At 37.9% G+C, this 23,565-nt stretch overlaps 3 protein-coding genes across 5 annotated transcripts; all 3 read left to right on the forward strand.

Moving 5' to 3' along the window:
• The first annotated feature begins 3,517 nt into the window (after window positions 1–3,517).
• LOC111611836 (ovochymase-2-like) lies at window positions 3,518–12,311 on the forward strand. 3 transcript variants are annotated; one of them, XM_023350206.1, is made up of 10 exons: window positions 3,518–4,440; window positions 4,577–4,778; window positions 5,056–5,082; window positions 5,164–5,254; window positions 5,415–5,548; window positions 6,260–6,403; window positions 7,637–7,761; window positions 7,839–7,932; window positions 8,664–8,795; window positions 10,217–12,311. In XM_023350206.1, exons 1-10 carry the CDS (start codon window positions 4,339–4,341, stop codon window positions 10,225–10,227), a joined length of 1,062 nt encoding a protein of 353 aa, XP_023205974.1. In that variant the 5' UTR covers window positions 3,518–4,338; the 3' UTR covers window positions 10,228–12,311. The 3 variants fall into 3 exon arrangements, with proteins under 3 accessions (XP_023205974.1, XP_023205965.1, XP_023205957.1); XM_023350197.1 differs by having other exon boundaries at window positions 11,907–12,311; XM_023350189.1 differs by lacking the exon at window positions 10,217–12,311 and having other exon boundaries at window positions 8,664–9,849.
• A 909-nt stretch (window positions 12,312–13,220) lies between these two features.
• Window positions 13,221–17,599, forward strand: LOC102216731 (NADH-cytochrome b5 reductase 2-like). The gene is made up of 9 exons (XM_005796241.2): window positions 13,221–13,349; window positions 13,567–13,713; window positions 14,606–14,678; window positions 14,952–15,058; window positions 15,514–15,643; window positions 15,789–15,872; window positions 16,113–16,198; window positions 16,289–16,388; window positions 17,066–17,599. Exons 1-9 carry the CDS (start codon window positions 13,335–13,337, stop codon window positions 17,236–17,238), a joined length of 915 nt encoding a protein of 304 aa, XP_005796298.2. The 5' UTR covers window positions 13,221–13,334; the 3' UTR covers window positions 17,239–17,599.
• Window positions 17,600–17,693: 94 nt separating this feature from the next.
• Window positions 17,694–23,469, forward strand: kdelc2 (KDEL motif containing 2). Its single transcript, XM_005796359.2, has 6 exons — window positions 17,694–18,365; window positions 19,169–19,366; window positions 20,418–20,701; window positions 20,784–20,988; window positions 22,079–22,275; window positions 22,424–23,469. Exons 1-6 carry the CDS (start codon window positions 18,101–18,103, stop codon window positions 22,859–22,861), a joined length of 1,587 nt encoding a protein of 528 aa, XP_005796416.2. The 5' UTR covers window positions 17,694–18,100; the 3' UTR covers window positions 22,862–23,469.
• Window positions 23,470–23,565: the final 96 nt, after the last annotated feature.

Genomic DNA, 23,565 nt, shown 5'->3' on the forward strand with positions numbered 1-23,565 from the left:
TTTTAGAACCTTTAAAAGAAATTAAGTGTGAAGTATCGCACCATAAAGACTGAGAAATACACCAGACAGGTCAGGGATGTTGCTGTGGAGAATCGTTTAGAACAATATCTCAAACTCGACATCAGTTAAGTAGCACTGTCATTAATGCAAAAGTGCAACTGCTCATCGTTGTGCAGGTTGTATTATAAAGTTACCATTACAACTTTATAAGCAGTTCTTATAACTGTAACAGAAAATGAAGTACAGTTTCTAAAGGATTTTGTCATTTTTGTTCCAGTAAAAAAAACAGAAACAAAATAGCGGGTATTTATCTTCCTTCTCCTCCCAACTTCTCCCACATTTTCTTGTTTAACTGGACAAGACAAGAAGCTTGCTCTTTTTTGCAGTAACTACGAAGACATTTCTCAAAGGATTTGATGCTTCCTTTTGGGCTGCAGGTAAGATTTCAACTTTTTGTGCTCAGTTTGTAACACAGACTGAGCACAAAATTCCCTCTTTTTTCTAACCTAACAGTAGGGTAAGTGTGGTGTAGTCTCAGTTTTCAGTACTCACTTGTAAATCCTTGCCTCAAAGGTCAGACTTAATAAGCTGGACAGGAACTGCTGTAAACCAGAGACAACCAAAGGTACCAGGAAAAAAAGAAAACTGGTTTATGACCTTTGATAGCAGTGTCCAGTTCCAGTCAGTCCTTGAGTGTCAGTGTCCTGCCTGTTTGAGGACAAAGACCTTTGGCTCGCTCAGGTTTTATCATGTCCACATGCCCTATTTAAAAAGTACAATATATTTATTTTTGGATTCTGATCAGAACATCTAACTTTAAATATTTGCCAATACTGGCTTTCTATGATCCAGAACACCTTTACTTAAACATTTGTTTGTTTTTTATATACAGATCTACATTGTTATTAAGCTATTGAATGATATAGTTAACAAGCTGTGGGAAATCTTACCTACAAGTTCCTGAAGTTTGATAAGTAGGTCAAAGACATTTGGTACTGATGTTTATAAAAGATTACTCTTGTTATTAGCAATTAGTGTAGGTAGCACAGTACAAGTTTCTTGCTTCAGCTAATGCTCGCTTGTTTCTCTTTACAGGGAAGTTAACATGTAAAATCGACTTTTTGAACTTTTCATCATGTTCTAATGTTATCCCCTCGTCAAAAACATTCCTAGAGTGTTGCTTTGGTTCTTTCATGCATGTTTGAGAAATCCTATAATCTACCGTGGCAACCATTTGTGTCTAAGCACTTGCTCTCACAGAGTGGCGCTTTTTTTTTCATGCAGTTCCTCCTTGGTTTAACAGTCTCCAAACTGAGCTTCCTCCTCAAGAGCACCCCTCCCCTACCACTCCCTCACTGAGCTCCTCCAAACTAGTGGCAGCAGCAATTAGAGAACACCTGGTGGAACTGAGCATCTGCTGAGATCATCATAGGAATTTCTTCTCAGCGCAATGCTCCTAAGGACGTTGTTAAAAGCTCAATGGAGAAACAGTGATTTCCTGCAGGAAGTGTGCCAGAAAGAGCAGGAGCTTCTTAAAGACAGAGATTTCTCTTGGATTTTAAAGTTTCTGCCTAATCAATGAAATACATGAAGGTGTCTTGTATTTTAACAATTTAAGAACTGATACATTTCCAAATAATTCATGAGAATGTGTCGTGTAATTTTATTTTTAAAAACTACATTTTGTCCTGGTATTTTTTTTTATTTACTATGTTTTCAGCAATATCTTCAGTGTGTGAGGTGTTTCACATTATCTTTAGATATATCTACCATGACAAACTCAGAATAAGGAACATTTTATTGGATGGAAACTGATTCACACCAACAACAACTTGATCCTCTTTTCATGTCTGTTTGTTCTTCCTGACTCTTTTAACAACAGCTGTCCTGTTCTCCTTTTAACAAAACACAACCAACATTGGGAGTCAAACGTCTCATCTCTGCAGCTTGGGCTCAATCACAACCAGCGCCGCCATTTACCGGCCTAGTAACGACGCTCCACAAACTGATTCTGCACATCTGTGTCCGTGATGAGGGCCACCACTGCTCTGCTGTTTGTCTGTTTTTGGATGAACGCTGGCATCCATGCTGTTCAGAAAGGCGAGTTTTACGATTCAGTCCAAACTGAGAGATGCAAATGAAGAACTGCATGTCTCCTTTTTCTCTGTAGATCAAAAATGTGGCTCTACTCCAGCGGTGAACCCAAGGCGTCGATTCGTGAGGGTGGTCGGAGGAACCCAAGCTACATATGGATCCCACCCATGGCTGGTCAGTTGTTTAACCTTAGGTTTTCTATTTAGAAGGTGTTTATAGTTAAATATGTTCCTCAGAGATGTGTCTTAGTCATTCTTTGATAAGTAACAAAATGTTTTTGTCTCTAAAATCTCTCAAACGCAATCAAATAACCTAATTAGTATCATATTTTTAAAAAATGTAATACTGCAAAGGAAAGAAAACAGAACCAAATCTCTGTATGGGTACTGTTTCTGTACCAGTTATAGCTTGCCTCGTAACACAACTAACTGTAGTAGGAAGTAAGAAAAGCATTGGTTTGTAACTTTACTGACAAATTCCTTAAGCTGTTGTGGGATTGTTTATGGTGTCTTCATTAATTTAATCCATTTAGGAGCCAATTGGGTGAACAATTATTGTAGTGGATGCATTCAGTAGGAGGACATTGCTGAGTGGTGCTTTTTTTTCGTGCAGTTCCTCCTTGGTTTAACAGTCTCCAAACTGAGCTTCCTCCCTAAGAGCACCCCTCCCCTACCACTCACTCACTGAGCTCCTCCAAAATAGTGGCAGCACCATTAAGCTGCTGTAATAATGATTATTAATAGACAACATGATAAAGTGGTTGTTTAGCAATGCCAGAAACAATTTCATAGGTCTGTGATTTGCCCTAAACTTGCATAGAAAATCGAGATACATCCAGATTATCCCAGTTTTAACTGGTTTATTTCAAGTCATTTTAATTTATGTTCACAGCAGCATTTTATGTTGGACAAAAATGTTGTAGCAAATGTTTTAATCTGTTGTGTGTGTGTGTGCTTTATATTAAGGTATCATTACAGAATAAAGGCTCTCATTTCTGTGGAGGGGCCATTCTGACTGACAGCTGGATACTGACTGCGGCTCACTGCTTCCCATCCTTATCAAAGTACCAAGATCCAGTGGTACCTGTGATCAGTCCCATAATGACATGACACACACTGAGCATTCAACAAAAGGGAGTTGTTGTTTTTCTGCCTAGAGTCTTTCTGAGTGGTGTGACCGTTCTGGTGGGAGAGTTTGACCTACGAGTAGAAGATAAAGATGAGCAAGTCTTCACAGTCAAGTCTCTGTTAATCCATGAAAACTACAACCACGCATGTCCAATGAATTATGACATCGCTCTGGTGGAACTGCATCGTCACATCGCAATGGGCAGGTTTTCATTCTTTTGAGTCGCATACTTTAAATAACATTACCAGTGGTCTCTTTGTTTGTTGCTGACATGTGACTGTGTTTAACAGGAGCTCGTGTCAGGCCAATATGTCTGCCTCTGCCTGATTTTAAAATCTCGCCATCGACTAAATGTGTTGTTGCTGGATGGGGAAAAACATGGGAAAGTCTGTATTTTTTTTTCTCTTACAGTGCTTTGCAAACATATTGGAATCCCTGGACATTTTATTTTATTGTGGTTGTAGAAGGGATTTTATAAAATAGACAAAGATTTGTGAAGTGGAGTGAAAATGATACATGATGTCTAAATTAGCTGACAAAATTATAAAGGCTTTCTGTGCATACATGCATGTAGCTCCTCTGAGTCATTGCTTTACACAAACACAGGTCTGCAGGTCTTTTGGCACAATATCTTTATCAGCTTTGCAAATCTATAATTTGAATTTTGAAATTTTGAGATACAGTTGGATTGGATTGAGAGCGTCGGTGAAAAGCAATTATCAAGTCTTTCTACAAATTGTCAGTTGGATTAATTTGTTGCCCAGGCTTTTATTTAGGTTGATCAAAATAAAGGGGGCTTATTAGATACAGACTTCCCAATTTTTATGTTTTATTTTTTAATCAAATTGGAAGTTGCGTATTGTATTCGTTCCAGTTTACAATTAAACGCCACATTGCATTAAAATATGTGGTTGCTATGTGACAAAATGTGAAAAAGTTCAAGGAGTTTGAATGCTTCTGTACAAGTTAGTGTGTAACAAATGATTTACAAGCCATCTGTAGCTTATTTTTCTGCTAAATATCTTCTTCTGTTTTGAAGGAGGACACATTCCTGCAGTCCTGAGAGAAGTCCACCTGGGTTTGGTGGATCAAGCCAAGTGTAAATATGTCCAACTGATGATCAAAAGCTCATTTCCAAAACAGAAACAAAAGTTCCTTGATCCAGCCATGACGATTCTGTGTGCTGGAGCTGAGGGAGGAGGCAGAGACGCCTGCCAGGTAGAAGTGATTCATTCTGCTTCTAACATCTGAACATCTGCTCAACCTTCATCATATGCCTCGTTACCCTGGAGCAGTTTGAATCAGTTGTCTCATTCTGAATATCTTCCCTTCTCTTCCTTGGTGTTTCCCCAAGGGAGACTCTGGCGGTCCTCTGGTATGTCAGGCAGGGGCCGGAAGCGACCACTGGATTGTGCTGGGAATAACTTCCTGGGGTCAAGGATGTGGTCGGAGCTGGGGAATAAAAGGCAACCGGCATCCGTCAAAGAAAGGGTCTCCAGGAATTTTCACTGACGTCAAGCTGCTACTGCCCTGGATCAAGCAGAAGATGAGGGAGGGTAGGCCAAGATGGTAGTGATATGATGGAGTATAGTAGAGTTATAACAACACATTAATTCATATAGAACACTTTTGCCCTCTTGATGGAAATAAGTTTGCTTTGATGATCTCACTTGATGCACCACCAGGACAGCAACCATTAAAAATGCTTAAGATAAATGTAGGAACAATTGTCTTTTTGTTTTTTCAATAGAAAAATTTTTACAAAAGTATTATATATTTGCCAAATAAAATCTTCTCTTGTCATACCATTTTCGTCTTTGTGTTTTGCTTTAGCTGAGCAGCAACGACAATCAACTTCAGGTGAGTTTTTCGCTCATCACTCCAATTTTTATTCATGCTTATTTTACAACATCTACAAATCTTATCGATTGTATATATCAGGACTGTGTAGTGTGACAGATGGCCCAGTATCGGATAGTGAAGGGGTGATCAGGAACCCCACTTTCCCTGACACCTACTACGACAATAACCAGTGAGTGAAACCTTTCAGAAGAAACGCTAATCATTGTCACATTGAAGCGACAACTGTAAACTGACGAAGGGTTGGTGTTGTCAGAAACTGATATCAAGAATGGGAAAGATAAATTAATCAGTCAACACCAAAATGAAATATCTTGTGTTTCCTTCTGCAGGTTGTGTTTGTGGAGCATCGAGGCTCATCCAGGTCACAGCATTTTGCTAGAGTTTGATCATTTTGATGTGGAAAACAGCTCGTATTGTCAGTTCGACCGACTCACGGTTTCAGGGTCAAAGAACAGGCCTGTTGGTGAGTGCTGTTACTGTATTATAGACTAAATAAAAAATAACAACAACCTTTTACGTTTTGCTCAATATGTCAAGCACTTAAAAGCATTGCATAGAAAGAAACAAATATTAAAATGCTGCAGCTAGCAAAAATGTTCTCAGGCGGAAAGGAACCAACAGTTTCTGCACAACTCAGGTTTTCAGGGAATTTGTTAAACAGGTGGGGAGCGTAACACCTAATTGCTCCCATTTTGTTCCATTCTGGTCCTGGAACCTCTTGGTAGGCAGGTATCTTATGACATGCTTCATTCTTGACAAGGTACTCAGAAATGCATCTAGGATGAGATCATTCAGTATTTTCAAAATCTATTCTTTTCCTATTCTTTTGACCAAATGACAGTATATGTTTGTGTGTGCCAAATGAGATCTGAGCCAGTTTAGCACAGAACTAGAGTCCCAATCAATCTCAGTCTACCAATTGGTATGAAATAATCGACTGTGTTATTTAATGAAAAACTTTTGCCATCTGTAGCAATGAGGGGCTGGAAAGCATTGAAGAACTAAACATTGAATGTGACACAATAACTACAGAGACGTAGTCCTTAGACTTACTTCTCTGTTTTGATTTGAGGAACCATTTATTCTCAATAATAATAAAAAAAAACCCAGGTGAAACAATTTCAACATAGAATGAAACGCCATTTAATTTTGTGCCCTGCGTTTTTGTTTACAGCAATATTCTGCGGTAAATTACTACCATCTCGAGTGCTTCTACAGAATTCCCAGAATGCAATGCTGCTCTTCTCCTCTGACGTCAGTAGAGCAGGGCGTGGATTTGCAGTCAGGTACCGTGGCTTCAAGGGACCCTTTCCTCCAGGTGAGAAACATGCTGCAGACTCTAAGAATCATCAGAACAGTATTATTGTATAACTCGCTATAAAAATGAGACTAAAGTTGAAATGTTTGGCAGTAATTCGATGTTTCAAGAAAACCTTACAGTCGCATAACAGCATAAGTCCTAATACGCTGTGGTGGTGGTGTTGATTATTTGGGGTTATTTTGTAGCCATGGGACCGGAGAAAGGTTTCAAACATGGAGCCAGTGAAGGAAGTTGTGATAGTACACATTATCAGAAAGAGACATAAAAAGTGGCACAAAAACACCTATATGTGACCATTAGGCACATTGTGGCATGTAGAGGCAGAAATTAGAAGAAGTTTCCATCTTTTTCTGCCTTCCTTCCTTGAAAGCATGTGAGCGACAGAGCTCCACACTGCACCCCTGTTTACTTGTGGTATTACTCAATTTGTTGCTTTTTGATGCACTTATGCAAAATTCTTGATGATGGTCTAAAATGCACATGGAAACAGCATGGTCCCTTCGTATTAACCTTGAGAATTAAGGAGCCTAAATGTCAGGCCATTTGCCTGACAGCTGAATTTTGGCCCAAAATAGATAATCAACAGGACATTTATCACAAACGTAGCTGCAAATCTCCAACAGAATGAGTGAAAAAAGACTGAAGTCCAAACTTCCCACTTAAATGAAATGGGACCTTGAGAAGGCAGTTCAGAAACGACAAACTTCAATGAACTGAGACAGTATTGTAAATATGATGGGGGCAAATTTCACTCACAGTGACTGGAGGCTGAGAAAGTCAGATGGAAACCAACTACATAGTTATTGATATTAAAGATTAGATTAGAAAAAAGAAATGACAACAATTTAAGCAAACTCCAAAGAAGCCTTTGGAAATCCTAGATAACTACCATTCAAGACTATTTCAAAACAGATTACAAGAAGCAAAATATAATGAAACGACGGGTGAGAAGTGTTTGCACAATGTTGCGCAAGTGGAGTGCAGTCTTACCTCCTCCTCTGTTAACTGCGGTTCCTATGGCAACGTATTATGTAAGCGGACTTCCCATGACGTGATAATAAGCAAAAACACCACAATCTACCACTTTATTTGAGGCAGTGAAGATGATGAATCCACTTAGTTATGAAACTTTGTTCTTGGAAAGGTGTTTAATTTTATTGCCGCCCTTGAGGTTAATAACACAAGTTAACCTCTGTTGTGTTTTTTTCCCCACCATATTTGCCCAATAAGCATGCGGGACTATTGTTCTGGTGGAGGATCAGATTTCACTCCACACCCCAAATTACCCACAGTCCTACAGTAATGACTGTGTACTCCGCTGGGTCATCTATGCTCCTCTGGGACATCTAGTTAAGGTAATAATAACCTCAATAAACACACCTTTAAAATTAAAGGCATGTAGATTTTCTTGTAATCTAAAGTTTGATTACAGCTGACGTTTGCTGATTTTGACCTGGAGGAGTCGGAGAGATGTTTGCCTGATTCACTGACAGTTCTGGGAGACGTTGAAGGAAACAAAGAGATTGGTAAGATTAAAGAATTGGATTAAAATAAATCTGATGACAAGATAAAAAAAAAAAACTGGAATACCGTAGGATCTCATTCAAATGTTTATGTTCAACGTATGTTTATGTTTTATTAGCATAAAGTTGATAAAACCCAAAAATTAAGTTTTTCAGAAAAGTAGAATATTACACTAGAGCAATGAAAAAAATAGGTTTCTTTTCTAATACAAAAATGCTACGGCCTTGTTTCAAGAGTTCTCCTTGAAACAAGGCAGACGATCATTGACACCCAAAGTACAAACGTTCAATTCTGTGCAAAAGGTGACCCTTTATTTCCTTCTAGTTTGCTCCCAAGCAGCCAGAGTTTCTCTTTAACAATGACTTTGATCAATGGTTCTTCGGGTCTTCTGAAAGTATTTCACAAGTTTTTCGTGAGTTCTCAAAGGAGCATTTGCTTTAAAGCCAATTTAGTCTCACCTATGAATCACTTTAAACTCTCGAATTTCAAAATAAAAACTTAAGAAAGCATGTGTACCACTTTAAAAATGGCCCGCTGTTTGTGAAGCAAAGTACTGCATAAAGAAATTAGAGACAGCTTAAAGCTTTTGCACTGCACAGTACATGGAAAGACTTGGAAACAAAAATGCAGAGCTCTTTTTGTTTTGGAACAAAAGATTTTGTAATAATGCAGAATTAAAAAGAGCAGTGATCATTAGTTTATTTGCTTCGTTTTCATTTTGATTTTTTCGTAGCTGTGTTGTGTGGCGGCAGCATTCCCACTCCGGTCCTCTCCTTCAGCAGCATCATGGTGCTTCATTTCACCTCAGACAGCCGTATCACTCACAGGGGCTTCAGCGCAGGACTGACCTTCATCAGGAAGGAAGGTGTGGTTATATCCATAAAACAATTCCCCTCACAAGTGTACATAACACCAACATGAATGCAGTATGTGGTTTGATCTGTTTTTACTCTTTACCTGCATGACAGAAAGTACATGTATATTTAATGGCGTCTTTCTCAATCAAGAGCTCTTTAGTAAGATATTATAGCCTCTGTTGAGGAGCTGCTCTCTGGTCAGCTGTATTTCTGCAGAGGCAATCTTTCTTAAACAAGGCTGAACTTGTGGCATTTAGAGTGACTGTTGCGCATTTAACACTGAGGTGACCAATGGGACGTTGACGTTGGTGTCCCTTTAAAAAATAAAGGAAGCAACAAAGTTTGCAATCAAAATATAAGGAAAAGTCAGTTATCTGTTTCCATAACATAGAAGATGGAGAAACGTTTCAGGCAAATTGAGAATGTGAAACAAAAAAAAAAATTCTGAAAGGAAAATTAAAATCATGACACTTCATCTTTTCAACACTTCAGTAAAAAGACCAGAACACCGCTAAAATGTTGTCTAAATAAAAATAATAATGAAATGTAATGGTCTAATCGAGGGAGCGGAAAATATTCTCATTACATTTCTATATACGTATATTTAAAGTATACTTAAGAGGTTGCTGCTTTGGCTCCTGTTTCAGATGGAACCATTAAGATCAAAACAAGAATAGTGAATCATGGATCCATAAAAGCTTCATTTTGTTTTCTTCTCCTTGCTTCTGGTTTCCTTTATTTTTGAAAGGGACACTGTGTGCATGTGAAAAGCACAGGCATATAGGAAGACCTTGAACTGTCTTAACAATATAGTAACATTTTCAATGATTTAGTACAGCCTCACTTTCAAAGAAGCTGGGATGTTGTATAAAATGTACATTAAAAACAGAGCACAAGGTTGACAAATTTCATAAACCCAAATTTTTCTCAAAACAAAAAGTAGTTTACATTTCCAGAGAAACCCCCAGCAGTTTATACATTACGGACTACTTATTCTTATTAAACCTGGGGAACCAATATGTAGTTTTATACTTTTTTTTTTGCTCTTTCCTTTGTTTTATTGTTTTGTTTGTATTTCCTTCTAATTCATGTAAAGCACTTTGAACTGCCTTGTTGCAGGAAATGTGCTACATAAATACAATTTATACCATACCATATCAATTGTTTAGGCTACGAAGTTAAAATATGAATGTGTTAGTTTTGATGGCATTAAACAACATGAAAGCAAGTTAAATAGGGGCAATAACAAACGTTAAAAGAACAGGGGAAAAAACAGCTGGAGGGTTTTTTTTGCATCAAATTTTTATATATAATTTTCCAGAGAAACTATGTCTTACAAAAGTGAAGCAATTTTAGAATGGAGATCCTTAATAAAAAATTAGAAAGGTTTTGAACGATTTATAATCTACAGTTTGTAATTTAACAACAGATGGAACCTGACTGGTGTAGCAGGCGCCCCATGTACAGAGGCCTTCATTTCTTGATACAGCAATCGGGGGTATGACTCCTGACCCCTGGACCTTTCTTTTGAGGAACTGTAAATTTTAAAAATTTAAATATTTCTTCTAATTCTTTTAGATTAAATGTGTGTGGCAGTGTTTTTTATCACCCTTATAAGTTTTAATGGACACAAATGACTTTTCCTTTTCTTGTCTGATAAATCTTCTTTATACCAAAACAATCATTCCTCTTTCAGTTGTTTTTTAGTTTTTCTTGTTTCCTTTGTCTCTCAGCTCTCCTTTCTGAATGTCTCCAGTGTAAACTCTCACCACACCCAGAGGCTTGGAGACCTTGGTCTTGCTTTTCCCCTAGCTGTATGTCTTTCTTCTCCCAGTTTGTGAAAGTGGAACTCCACCCACTGAGATTTGCAGTGACTCATACAAGGTGTAGGTAGCAGGTGTGGTTGATGTGGTCTCTTATAGAAGCAATTCGAAATTTTGAGATTTCTTAGATTATGGACATTGTTTTTAATGCAGATATTCTGACAAAAACCAGCTAAGACATTTACAATGTATGTTTTAGTAACAGTGAAGCTTTTGGTTTAGAATGTGTGTAAGCTACTAGTATTCATAATGCACAAGGAGCAGGAGGTACTTTCTAATGCTTTCTCACTCTTATTTTTTTTAAAATGTATTTATTTATTTTTTGGCTTTCATGTGATTTTGGTTTGTCTGCCCACAGCAGTGCTGTTTGTCAGCCAAATGATATTCTGTTTTGCTAGCTTCTCTGGAAACCAGTGAGCGCAGTGCTTGCTGAGGATAACTTGGCAGAAATAGTGACCACTTCAGGCAACAGCACATCCGTGTTGCAACTACAAAGTCTGTGTGTTTCCAAACATTTTCTGTCTGGCATTCCAGAATATTTTATTATATTTCCTACGTTTCTGTGGATGTAAGATGCCTACGCATACCTAAAAATGTTATAAATGGGTATTTGCAATTTGTTTGTAGTAAAGAAAGAGATGAGCTTAGTTTTTTTCAGTGACTCTGTATTAGGAAATAATCATATCTTGGCAAAGCAATGACTCAAAACTTAAACTTAAAGCTTTAACATCTGACCTCAAGTTTTGGTGCTGAGGTAAGAAGAAAACTTTGTTTTACGGCTCCCTCTACTGGCACATCTGAGAAACTACAGTGTTAGTTTTGAAGAATTTCCTAAACAAATGCATTCTATTTTTTCAAAAATATTTTTTGTGTTAAAATATAATAAAAAATAGACGTTTATTCATTTTCAGCTGAAGTTATAGTAAAATTTATTTCCTCTTTGCCTCAATGATGGGTGTAAGATTTTTTAGGTTCAGATCAGGACAAACCTAACAGCGTCATCTTCCCTCCTGCTCTGTTTCTTTTCCTGCTCATTTTACCATCTAAAACAACTGGTTGTGCTGGTTGTAAGCAGTCTCACCATGTGCCTGCATGCCTTGCTCAACAGACTTGGTGCCATTTCTTCACAAATTAACTAAGAGTTGTACATAAGTTGTTTGAGACTTATTTATAACTGTATCATTGTTTTTTCTTAAGATAAATATGTGTTGAAGTGTCACGTTCTTTAGGGAATAGTAACTTAATTTAAAAAAAAAAATCTTCATCTCTTTGCTTAAAGGAACTTTTGTCTTGCAGATTCATTCAAGCAGCAGTCCAGAAGCAAAGCTCTCACCCATTAAGTGTTGAGAAACAAGAGTCCAAGAGCGGATCAAAGATTTCATGCTGGAAGGAAATCAGATCACGAAGAGCACAGGGGTGAATCCTCAGGAAATTGACACCTGTTGCTGCAATGAGACTCATCTTCATTTAGAAAGGGAGAAACTTGAATTGATCAACCACTTTCTGTTCAATCTCTGCTTGGTATTTCAGGGGAAGCATAAAAAACATTGTTTACATGTTGATGTACCTGTGTAAAAATAATCTGGTGTCAAGACTTGTTAAAAACGAAATGCAACTTTTGTTGAAATAGAGTTTTCACAATGTTCATAGTCGCATTTCTATTAATTGCAATAAAGGATATTAGTTGATTCCACCATTATAGCGGTATGTAAACTCTTATTTCTTTCCATCTTACTTTTAAGGAGTATTTTTTTTAATCTATTTCAGGAAACTGATGAACAGTTTTTCAGATTTTCAGTATTTAAAAGTTTAACTTTGGGCTTTAATTTTCTGTATGATAGTGGACCTTTTGTAAAAGAACATTTTAGCGTACATCAATCTGAACTCTTCTGATTGACACAAATAATTTAGGTATTAAAAAGGAATTAAACAGCGTCGTGTCAGTGACAGACAACTTGGCAGCCAACAATTTAAGTGAATCTTTTAATGTCTTTCTTTGAAAAATGCCAAGAAAGATAGTTAAACTTAAACTAATATTTGAGAACGAAGGAGGTGAGACCCAAAGAGCAAAGTTTAAAAGAAGTAAATGATCTCTGGTCCTTCTTGGATATTATTCCTGTTTCTGAAAGACATGACTTCCAGATCCCGTAAATCTGCAAAACACGGCATCTGGGCCTGGAAATTGTTCTAAACTGAAACTTCTCAAAATATGAAGAAATAAGAGGTGGTGTACAAGTTTGTTGTTGCAATCAAAAACATGTTTGATGTTCAACTTTCTTGCTCAACCACTGAGCAGATCCCCTCATGCAGAGCTATTGGTCACCTGGTTGTTGCACGGCAGCAGGTTTGTTAACTTTTAGAATAAAAAAAGAAATGCACTATCTTCCTCTCTGTGGATCACAGTGTTGATACTGAGTCTCTCTCCTCCCCCGCAGTCAGTGGTGTGATTTCAAGGGTCTTCTCGCTGTCAAAGTACCACCTCTGCACCATGTGACATGATCAGATCTGTGTTTCCATTGGTGCTCTGGACCTGTCACCTTTCTCCCCAGACAGGAAGCCACGCCCCATTGTAGAGACTGTGTGTGTGTGCTGCTGTGGTAGGTTAACAAGGATGCTTGTGTGGGAGGGGAGAGGAAGCTATGGTTGGCTGAACTGTGTGTGGACTCTGATCTCAGACTGTTGAAAGACGAGGGCATTCTGGTTCACTTTAGTACACATAAAGCCATGGACTCAACCTGGGTGAGAATACAGCTTTTTTTTTTTTTTTTAAATAAAGCAACTTTTTTGTGCATTAAATGTTATGTTTACTCACATTACTGTATGCATTTTATGTTGCATATGACCCACTTAAATACAGGTTAATATGGCAAAATCCTAATGAGTGATGTGGAAAGCTGCAAGTTTTCTTTCTTTTTGTTGACTGTGGTCACATTAAATGTAACGTATTATCTTGCAGACGATCCCGGTGGTGTTGGCGGTGTCTGTAGTGGTCATAACAATGCTGTTCTTCCTTCTTGGAAACTCTGCAGAAGGAAAAGGGAAGGGCCCTGTAACCCTAAAGGATCCTACGATCAAATACTCACTACCACTCATTAGCAAACAGGTGGGATGAACAAAATAACTTTAAATGTGTTCCCAACTCACACTGGGATAAAAAAAAATGCTTACGCCAAATAAATCAGTTCAATTCATTCCAATACAGCTTACAAAACAAGACTAACGTTAGTAGCAGCAGTTATTGGCTTTTTCTTGGATAAATTACCAATTTTAGAACTTCGTTCACCTCAAGTGTTTAAATGCAAGACAAAACATCAACGGGGATTCTCACTGCTGATCTCAGTTTTGTCGCCAACAAAGAGTTGTCGTCTTGCTATTGGAAGATTGTAAGTTCAATTCCAGCTTCTTCTTATCACATGCTGATGTGCACCTGAGCAAGGCACTTAACCTGAAGTTGTCTGCGTGGCTGTGTATGAATGGGTGTGCATTTGTGAGTGCGATTGGGTGAATTTGGCTGTATCGAGTCAGCATGACTGGAAAAACGCAATTTAAGATCAGTCCAGTTATATTCTGTTTAATAATACATGTGGAATAATATGTCTATAAAAATACGTTTAGTAAACTTAAGGGACTTCAAAGTAAGCTGCATGTCTTGTTTAAGGTTGGCTTAGCGTTAATGTCGAGTAAATGGTTTATACAAAGACAAAAAAATATGCATACGGCACAAGGATTCTTTGATTCTGTTCAAAAATACTTTGCCAATAGTTTTGTTTTAACCAGACTCTGAACAAAGATACACTGTAACTTCTCTTAGGTGTATAAGTGTGTTACATGAATGCAAGGAAAAATCTCTTTTTTTACACCAGAAGTGCTCCTACAGTAGAAATGTTAAAGATGAGCACAATCTTAAACTGAAGTTTTTTTGTTTTTTTTATTAGCAGTCTAGTTAAAGTCGTATCGTTTGGCTGTTTCACACTCTTGTCTGCGTCCTTGTGCAGAAAATCAGTCATGACACAAAGAAATTCCGGTTTGGCCTTCCATCTGAGTCTCATATCCTTGGACTGCCAGTAGGTAATGAAATATCTCTGATAAATCTGTCCCAAAGTGTCTTGTTTAGAAGCAAGAACGTAGAAACATCTGAGCCAGTTTCACATCATTTTTTCAACCACTGAACAGCAATGTTTTGATTTTAAACACATCTAAATACTTGTAACTGTAAAGAAGCAAACACCTGATTAATATCGGATGAGCTGCATAGGAAAAAAAAAAGCTTAATCTTTTCCCATTTTTGCTAAACATTTATCTTTCTTTTGGTCACATTTTGTCATTTGTCTTATGCTCCAGGTCAGCATGTTTACCTGTCGGCCAAGGTACAAGGCAACCTGGTTGTCAAGCCTTACACTCCGGTGTCCAGCGATGAAGACCAGGGATTTGTTGACCTTGTGGTTAAGGTGGGGAACCTTGAATCAACAGAGTTGGTGTATTTTATGTGACTGGAAATGTCCCAGTGTCCAACAATAGTATTGAAATCAAACGTCTTATTTATATTATGCTACCTTATACACCAGCAGCTTGTCTAAAGCTGACTTACATGTAATTAATTTCTTACCCACTGTTTTACAAGGCATTTAGGAATCGCTTTGTACATTTAAAATGCTCTCATTTGCCAACACATTTTTATTTATGCGTATAAATTTATTTTTAAGTAAGTTTTCTAAAGGTTAATGAATCACAGGGAACTCCTTAAATATCAAGTAATTTTACGTGTGCATGATTGTTCCCAAGACCCAGTTCTCCAGTTCTCCAGAGCAACAAGGTTAACCAGAGGTCCTAACACTTCCTGATAAGCAGTACACCAAGTGCATTTGATAAGCAATACATTTATGGTACTCTGCCTTTGCTTCAGATATACTACAAAGGGATCCACCCAAACTACCCAGATGGGGGGCAAATGTCTCAGTACCTGGACAACATGGCCATTGGAGACTCTATTGACTTCAGGGGACCCAACGGACTTCTCATCTACAAAGGCAAAAGTATGGAGTCTGTTGCATCTCAAAGAAGTAAAAGACACTGCTGCCTATTGACTGTTTTTACCAGCAGATGGCACTGTGTTGCAATAGGAGGATGAAACTCTTTGATTTCCACTCTCCAAGCTTGTTTTCTGTCTCCTCTTATTAGGTATGTTTTCTATCCGAGCCAACAAGAAGACGGAGCCAGTTGTTCAGAAGTTTAAACATATTGGAATGATCGCTGGTGGAACAGGTATGTATGTTCATTACGAACTATTTCAGTTTTATCCTATTCATGCAGGCACTTTATTCAAATAAGTGGCTGAAATTATTGTAACACGTGTCTACCTATCACACTTAAATAACTCCACAGTAGGTAAAATAATTTTTAGCTGTGCATCAGCTGATATTTTTACAAAACAAGATTTATTTTAACCTTTGTATCTCATCAGCCGGGTATCTGGTGCTAACTTTCTGGCTCTGATTGCCTCAGGTATCACCCCAATGCTGCAGCTGATCCGACGGATCACATCAGATCCTTCCGACAACACCAAGTGCTCTCTCATATTTGCCAACCAGGTCATTTGTTTTTGGTTTTTATTGTTTTAGCAAACATTGTGAGTGTGGCTGCATGTTGAACATTCCTGTGTTTATTTTTGTCTATCTCAGACTGAGAAAGATATTTTACTGTGGGATGAGCTGAAGGATGTGCAGAAGAATCACCCTGAGAAGGTTAAAGTCTGGTACACTTTGGACAAGCCTTCAAAAGGTGAGACTGCAGGAAACAAAATGTTCGTTAGAGTTTTGCTGTAAAATCCCTTTGCATCTTCAACAGAACCAGGAACCCAGTAAAAGTCTTTTCCCCAAAGCACTAGAAGAGAAGATGTCTACTAAGGTTTTATTGTTATTTTTTATTTTATTTTTTTCCAGAGTTCTATGTTTTTTTAAAAGGCTTTGGATCACAAAAATAAAATAATTATCTTATCCCTTTACTAAATTTTGCTTAAAATGTATCAGATTTGTGAGTTTGTATTTTGTCTGTATTAGTTCGTCACATAAAGGCAACACATAGCCGCTGAGCTTTGGTCCGCTAGAGAGACACACTTGTTCTTCAGTGGGGTTGTTGTTTGGACTTCTCAGAAGAAGAGATGTGTGGTTGGAAGGATAAATAAAGAAGAAGAAAAAACAGTCGTGTTCACTGGCCGCTCTCACGCTGCCAAAAATATTTTTTATCTTTCATGACAAGATGGGTTAAAAATGACATACAGAGGAAGTGTTTAAGCTTGAAAGAGAAGAAGCTAGCGGAAGCCAAAATGATCTTCTGGTTTACATTTGCATTTTTCGTAGCATCATTTCAATGCTTAAGCTAAATATAAATAAGTACATTTCTTGATTAAAGCTGATCAAACAAGTTTCTCTAATTATTCTTTTCATCTGTATTTGCAGACTGGAACTACAGTTCAGGGTATGTGACCCTTGAGATGATCAAGGATCACATCCCTGCTGCGTCCAGAGATGTACTGATTGTCCTCTGCGGACCTGCACCGATGATCCGTAATGCTTGTCTGCCAAATCTGGAAAAACTAGGACACACAAAAGAAAACATCTTTGCATACTAGACATGTTCAACAAATGGTTATTGTTTTGTTTTTTTTAAAGGTAAAAAAAATAAAATAAAATCTTAACAGCATGCAATTTTATTAAATGCTTAACAACCACCTAATCCAAGAGAGATTTAAAATAAAGTGTTGCTACACTTCACTTGTGCATTGGTTTTGTGTAGCTGGTTTGTCCTACTCCTGTTCTGTAGCTTACCATTACAATCACTGTGTTCTCTATAAAACTCACTCTGAGCCACTATGCTTTAAATAAGCGAAACTGCATTTCATAAGAAATTAACTTTCTTCTGTTTGTTAATGTTATTTAATTCTGAAGTTACTATAAAGATGCATGAAGTGCAATAAAACAAACTTGAAGTTTCTGGCTTTTAATGTCGTTAAGAACAGGAAAATCTGGTATAGCGTGAGCTCAAGAATACCGTTTAACATGGGAGTCTTGCTTTTGTGTTCCTTTACTTGCACTGACAGATTTGTCATAATTTGTCAGAAACACGTGTTATTTGTTCTCAATTCACTGAAAAATAGTGTATTTTTTATAATGACTTATTTTACTGTATTTCACTCTCTATTTTGAATGTGTCATATTTAATGTCAAGTGTTTTTTTTTGTTGTTTTTTTTTTACAAATGTCCTCCTAAATGCATAAAGTGGAAACTCTTTTGCTGCTTTTTTGTTTTTTTAAGAACATCCGGTTGTTTTGGTCCTACAGATAAAAAAAAAAACACTTCGTTTTACACGAAAGAGTTAATGACTATATATCCGACAACCCTGAACGCATCACGAGTAATGCTTGCGCTTCTCTGCGAACATGTCGCCGTAGGACTTTGCGTCCAAACTTTAGCGTTTATTTTGCAACTTTCTGCATGTTCGCTTATGGCATTGGGGTAATTATGCCGTGTAAGGGAAGCGCAGACTTAGTCGCAGCTATGCAGAGGATTTTAATCAGCAACTGTGTTATTTTAGTTGTGTTATTCGGCCCAAACTTGCCGGTTTCTGAGAGTGAAGGAATCAGTCCGGAGAGATGTATCGTTTGGGGTCCAGGGCTGGATCCCGACGCAGTCTTACCAGTCCGATACTTCTTCATTCAGGCGGTTAGCCCTGAAGGAAGAAACCTGACTTTATCACCAGGTAAACATCCCGAATACCCTCCACTTTGCTTGCTGTGCTTGTGTTAAACTATGCTAGCCCACCGAACTAAAATTATGGACGACTGACTCTGAAGTTAGCATCTGATTCGCAGTGTCCAGTTCAGTGCGAGGGAAAAATAAATTATTTAAAATATTCTACTTTACCAGGTATGATCTCTTTAATTGGTTTTTGTGAGAATGTATACATTCCCTCTCTGTGCGCTAAAATCTCTTCCTTTAACTAAATATTTCCACCAGGTTACCCGATTTTATTAATGCACTACTTGAATGTAAACTCTGCAAACCACTGTGGTATTTAGCAATTTAGCATGGCTCTTCTTTTTTTAAGAAAAAAAAAAGTGATATAAACATTTTTAGTGTCAATGCTGCCTCATTTCTAAAGTTTTCACTAACAACCCTGGTTTTATTAATATGCATCTTATTCGGGCTATATGACCCTCAATCAAAATTCAGTTCCTTACAGCCACTCTAAGGTTCTGAAATAAAACAAAGACAAAAGAATTTTCATCAATAAAACACCTTTATTCTGAGCTGAAATAAGGATAATAAAAAAAAACATCTTAGTAGATAAAACTTGCTGAACCCTAACTTTACCACCCAATATCAGGATTTTGGTTAAACTTTACATCCTTACTTTAATTCTTCCAGACATGACCAAAAGAAACACAGTGCTGTCAGAAATCATTTTAAGAGATTCTTCTTCAGTTTAGAATAATTAAGATCAGGATTGGGTTGTCTAACTAAGCCAGTTTAAATAACATGAAATCTGTTTGTGTTCTTTAGGTAAAGGGACATTTAAAGTGAAGATAAGTCCTCTCAACAAGGAGGAGTACATCCGCATCCACGTTCCTCCACCTCTGGACAGAGGAGACGGGTCGTTTCTGATGAGGTATCGCCTTTACGGATCTGCAGTCGAAGGTCTGAAGGTTGAAGTCCTCCACCTAGATGTTGCCGTGGCCAAGTCGCCATACATTGTCAAGGGTGCGTTTCAGCAGGTTTTAATCTTTTTTTTTTTTTTTGAATATCTTAATCAGTCAGGTTCTATTTAGTTTAAAATAAACCAGAAGTTATATTTTGAAGTGTTTTTTGTTGAAGGGATTTTTCTGTTTGCATTTTTTTTAACAATGAAAATATATATATATATCGATAAAGGTAACAAAATGCACAGGATACAGTCATGGTCAGTGGGAAGGAATGTACAAAAAAAGTAAAAAAATAAATAAAATAAAGTAAATTTAAATATGGCGTGTATAACCAAATCACCACACCATGTTACAAATCTAATGGAGGGACAGGGATGTTATCTTTGGCAGATACTGGAATTTGTTTGACTTTAAATGTTTTAAGCCTGCAAAAAAAAAAAAAAAAAACCCAGCTAAAACAGAATAATTTGACACCTTACTGTCAAAGTGTTTTCACAGACATCAAGCACTCCCTCAGATAAACACTATCACACCTCTAAACCATCAGAGGCGATAACTTTAGAGCCCTTTACTAATAACATCTGGTATGGTGTTGAATCTATACAAATGTCAATGTCTAAACTTGGCTAAACAAAGAACACGTCATGCAGAAATTTTAAGCTTTTGCAACAAATTTTACAGTTTCCTAAAATCCATGCGTCAATATTCATGAAGTTTCTGTGTAGCACCTTACAGTAACTTGTAAAGTTGAAGAGCTTCCAGTGACGCCTTTTGGCACTGAGATATTGACCTTAATGCTTGAATTTTCTCCCCATTTTGATTCCGAAAAATTTGCTGAAGAGAATGCTATCTTTGCTTACACTCTGGCTTGTCAGTGAAGTCAAACCTCGATAGAAATATATGCCGGAAACGAATGGTCAACTCTTAGACATATTAAAAAACGTACTGAAGTCCCACTCAGTTAACAAAAGTTAACTTTTCTTAACTTTTGTTAAGAAAAGTTTGCATTTTACCATGATCTGGATTGAATTTCTGTTCATATCTAGTTGATATTAATTTTTTCTTTTCACTTGAATGTAACTTTTGTCTCATTTCTTGTTGATGCCCAGGCCCAGTCTATCATGAATACTGTGTCTGCCCCGAATCTGACGCCTCTGTCTGGCAGAGCGTCCTGCAGTGTCCTGCGAATGAGCCCCAGATTCTGGCCGACTTCAAGTCCTTTCCTACCATCGACTTGCAGCATCTTAGACAGGAAGTGCCACTCAAATTTTCTAACAGAGGAGGGCTCGTTCATTACGCCATCATTGACAACAAGGTGTACCGGCGCACGCTGGGAAAATACACAGACTTCAAGATGTTCTCTGACGAAATGTTGCTGTCGCTGACAAGAAAGGTATAATTGTGCGGATTGATTGGCTTTTAAGGCCTAATTATCAGAATATTGAGTTGCCATCTAATATATTTTGTTACTTAAGGTGAGAGTGCCCGATGTGGAGTTTTTCATCAATGTGGGCGACTGGCCTTTGGAGACGAGGACGGAGGGAGCTCTTCCGATCCTCTCCTGGTGTGGCTCTACGGATACGCGCGATATCGTCCTCCCCACCTATGAGGTGACGCACTCCACCCTGGAGGCAATGAGAGGAGTCACTAATGACCTACTGTCTGTCCAAGGCAACACAGGTAGCTGGAGCACCATATGGGAACACAGTTGATGGCTCGACATTTGTGATGACTTGTTTAGAGAAAGCGCTCATTTTACTTTGTCTTAACTCTGGAGGAGCTAGGGAGATTACCGCTCTAGTAGACTTTGCCGATAGGACAGATATTAGTTATGCATCCACAGATAAAAATGTAGCAAGAAAGCCATTGTTAGACTTAACAGTCATAGCAAAAGGCAAAGCATTTTGGTGTGAATCGTTACTTTCACTCATTCACATTGTGCCTCAATGGATCTGTAACATGGTAGGAGTTGGAAGTGAATGATATTTCATAGGTTTAAATTAAGCTCTTTCAGCTGTTGTCTGAAGTTGTCGCACAATGTTTCTAAATCATTTGCCAATATATGAAATTTAGGGTTCTGCTGATGTCATTGATGACCACCAGGGGGCATCAGCATGCAAGCAACAATGTCAACTATCACCTAGTAAACAGCCATTTCCTGAAGTGTGAACTTCAACTTGTAAAAATATTTTTGGGGGGAGGCTCAACAAGGGAAGTAAACGAGCAGCAGACATAAGAACTTGTCAAATAGTTGCAAATGCAAAAAGAACTGAAAACTTTGTGCTTCCTTTGGTATGAAACAACACAGGATCTTTCACAAAATAAAAATGTCATCCTCCCACTTAACTTTAAAAAAGGTATATTTTAAAATGATTCACTGAGTCTTCAACCAACCCTATTTAAATTTATCTAAGTTAATATTGGTCATTATTGGGGACTTTGAGCTGCAGAAATTCACACTTCATGTGCACCATTTTCTTTTTGGTCTTTGTCTTATTTTCTTATCCATGCCTTAAATGTTTCTTCTTTTACTAATTACAGAATTAAGAAAAGCCCGTCAGAACTTTAAAATCGACCCAAATCACAGAAGAAGAGCGTTTTTCTCAATTTCTCTTCATAAAATTAGGAAAGTGTAGCAATGGAAGGAGGATGGGAGTTTTTCTAATTTCTTTGTAAAAGTTTATGCAAAGATGATAATGGGGGTGTATATAGTGTACTTTTTGCGGATTTTTGTTTCGTTTTTTGTAATAATGCCCGGTTTTCCTGCCAGGTCCCCCGTGGGTTAATAAAACTGCTCAGGGTTTTTTCCGTGGACGGGACAGTCGGGAAGAGCGCCTCCAGCTCGTGTCTCTGTCCAAGAAATCCCCGGAGCTGCTGGACGCCGGCATCACAGGGTGGTTCTTCTTTAGAGACAGGGAAAAACAGGTGGGCAAAGCACCACTTGTGGGATTCTTTGACTTCTTCAAGGTGAGAAAATGTAGAAGTACACATTAGTTAATCCAACTTTTGGTTAACAGATAAAAATCTAAGTTGGTTTTTCTTCTTTAAGTTTAAAATTAAAAAGCAGATTTGGGACTGTGTTGCATGTAGTGAAACTTTGTACCTCCTCTTTCAGTACAAATACCAGGTAAATGTGGACGGAACCGTTGCAGCGTATCGGTTTCCTTACCTGATGCTGGGAAATAGCTTGGTTCTGAAACAGAACTCGCAGTACTACGAACACTTCTACGGACATCTAAAGGCAGGTGCTCACTACGTTTCTGTGCAGAGAAACCTGTCAGACCTTTTAGAGAAAATCAAGTGGGCCAAAGAGAACGATGCCGAGGCGGCTGAGATCGCCCGAGCGGGACAGGCAGCAGCCAGAGATCTGCTGCAGCCCAGCCGGCTGTATTGCTACTACCACAGAGTGCTGCTGACGTACGCCGAGCGCCAGGCAGGGCGGCCGACGCAACAAGCCGACATGGAGCTGGTGACTCAGCCGGACGATCACACAGCCGCATGTACATGCAGGCGAGAAGGTAACAAGACAGGATCCAGTAAGAATGAACTATGACTGCCCAACCATTGTTAGTTACAGCTTCATTCAATGGACTTTTTTTTAGGAAAAATCCTTGCTGACACAAAGCGAGAAGCTGATGAGTGTTACTGATGTTTATAGGAAACTTCTCATAATTTTATAAAAAAAAAAAAAAAAAAAAACCTTTTTTTATCTTTGCATCTACAGGAAGTTGTGTATGTAAATAAAGAGGTTACTCTTCTAACTGTGCCTTTAAGTTAAAATATAGAACTTTTTTAAGTTTACTTGAAATACAGCTAAGTACAACAATTTTTATGCCTGTGGGAGAATTGTGTATCAGATAATCTTTTTATTTTACCATATTTCTGACTAAAAGTTGTATTCATGGTTCAAAGTGGCCCAGCCAGAGTCCTGACTGAAATCTGGGGAGGGAGCTAAAAATTAGGGTGATGGAAACGAGGCCTTCCATCTTCACAGACAGTAGAGAGATGTAATCAAAATATCAGTGGAAACATGGAAGGAGATGCTCAGCTAATAATAATGTTTTGATGGCAGCAATGCCAAAAAAGATTTTTTCAATCATTGAGAAGGATATAATTTTTTTTCCAGTGCCATTTTTAAAAAATAAAATCCAAATGAAAACTCTTTTTGCCTCCAAATGTTTAAGAAATGCCTGTCTCAGTTCCTGTATGAAACGGTTTTCCTGGTTGAAGGAAAATAATTTCAATTCGAAATCTGCC

The sequence above is a fragment of the Xiphophorus maculatus genome, chromosome 2, assembly GCF_002775205.1.
Source record: "Xiphophorus maculatus strain JP 163 A chromosome 2, X_maculatus-5.0-male, whole genome shotgun sequence".
In the NCBI taxonomy this organism is placed as follows: Eukaryota; Metazoa; Chordata; class Actinopteri; order Cyprinodontiformes; family Poeciliidae; genus Xiphophorus; species Xiphophorus maculatus.

Coding starts and splice junctions, on each gene's coding strand:
- LOC102216731 (XM_005796241.2), top strand. Junction 14,679..14,951: donor TATCCTTGGACTGCCAGTAG/GTAATGAAATAT, acceptor CTTATGCTCCAG/GTCAGCATGTTTACCTGTCG. Junction 15,059..15,513: donor TTGTTGACCTTGTGGTTAAG/GTGGGGAACCTT, acceptor CCTTTGCTTCAG/ATATACTACAAAGGGATCCA.
- kdelc2 (XM_005796359.2), top strand. CDS start 18,101: ATGTTCGCTTATGGCATTGGGGTAATTATGCCGTGTAAGGGAAGCGCA. Junction 19,367..20,417: donor GTCGCCATACATTGTCAAGG/GTGCGTTTCAGC, acceptor GTTGATGCCCAG/GCCCAGTCTATCATGAATAC. Junction 20,702..20,783: donor TGCTGTCGCTGACAAGAAAG/GTATAATTGTGC, acceptor TTGTTACTTAAG/GTGAGAGTGCCCGATGTGGA.
- LOC111611836 (XM_023350189.1), top strand. CDS start 4,339: ATGATCAAAAGCTCATTTCCAAAACAGAAACAAAAGTTCCTTGATCCA. Junction 4,441..4,576: donor GAGGCAGAGACGCCTGCCAG/GTAGAAGTGATT, acceptor TGTTTCCCCAAG/GGAGACTCTGGCGGTCCTCT. Junction 5,549..6,259: donor GTCAAAGAACAGGCCTGTTG/GTGAGTGCTGTT, acceptor TTTTGTTTACAG/CAATATTCTGCGGTAAATTA.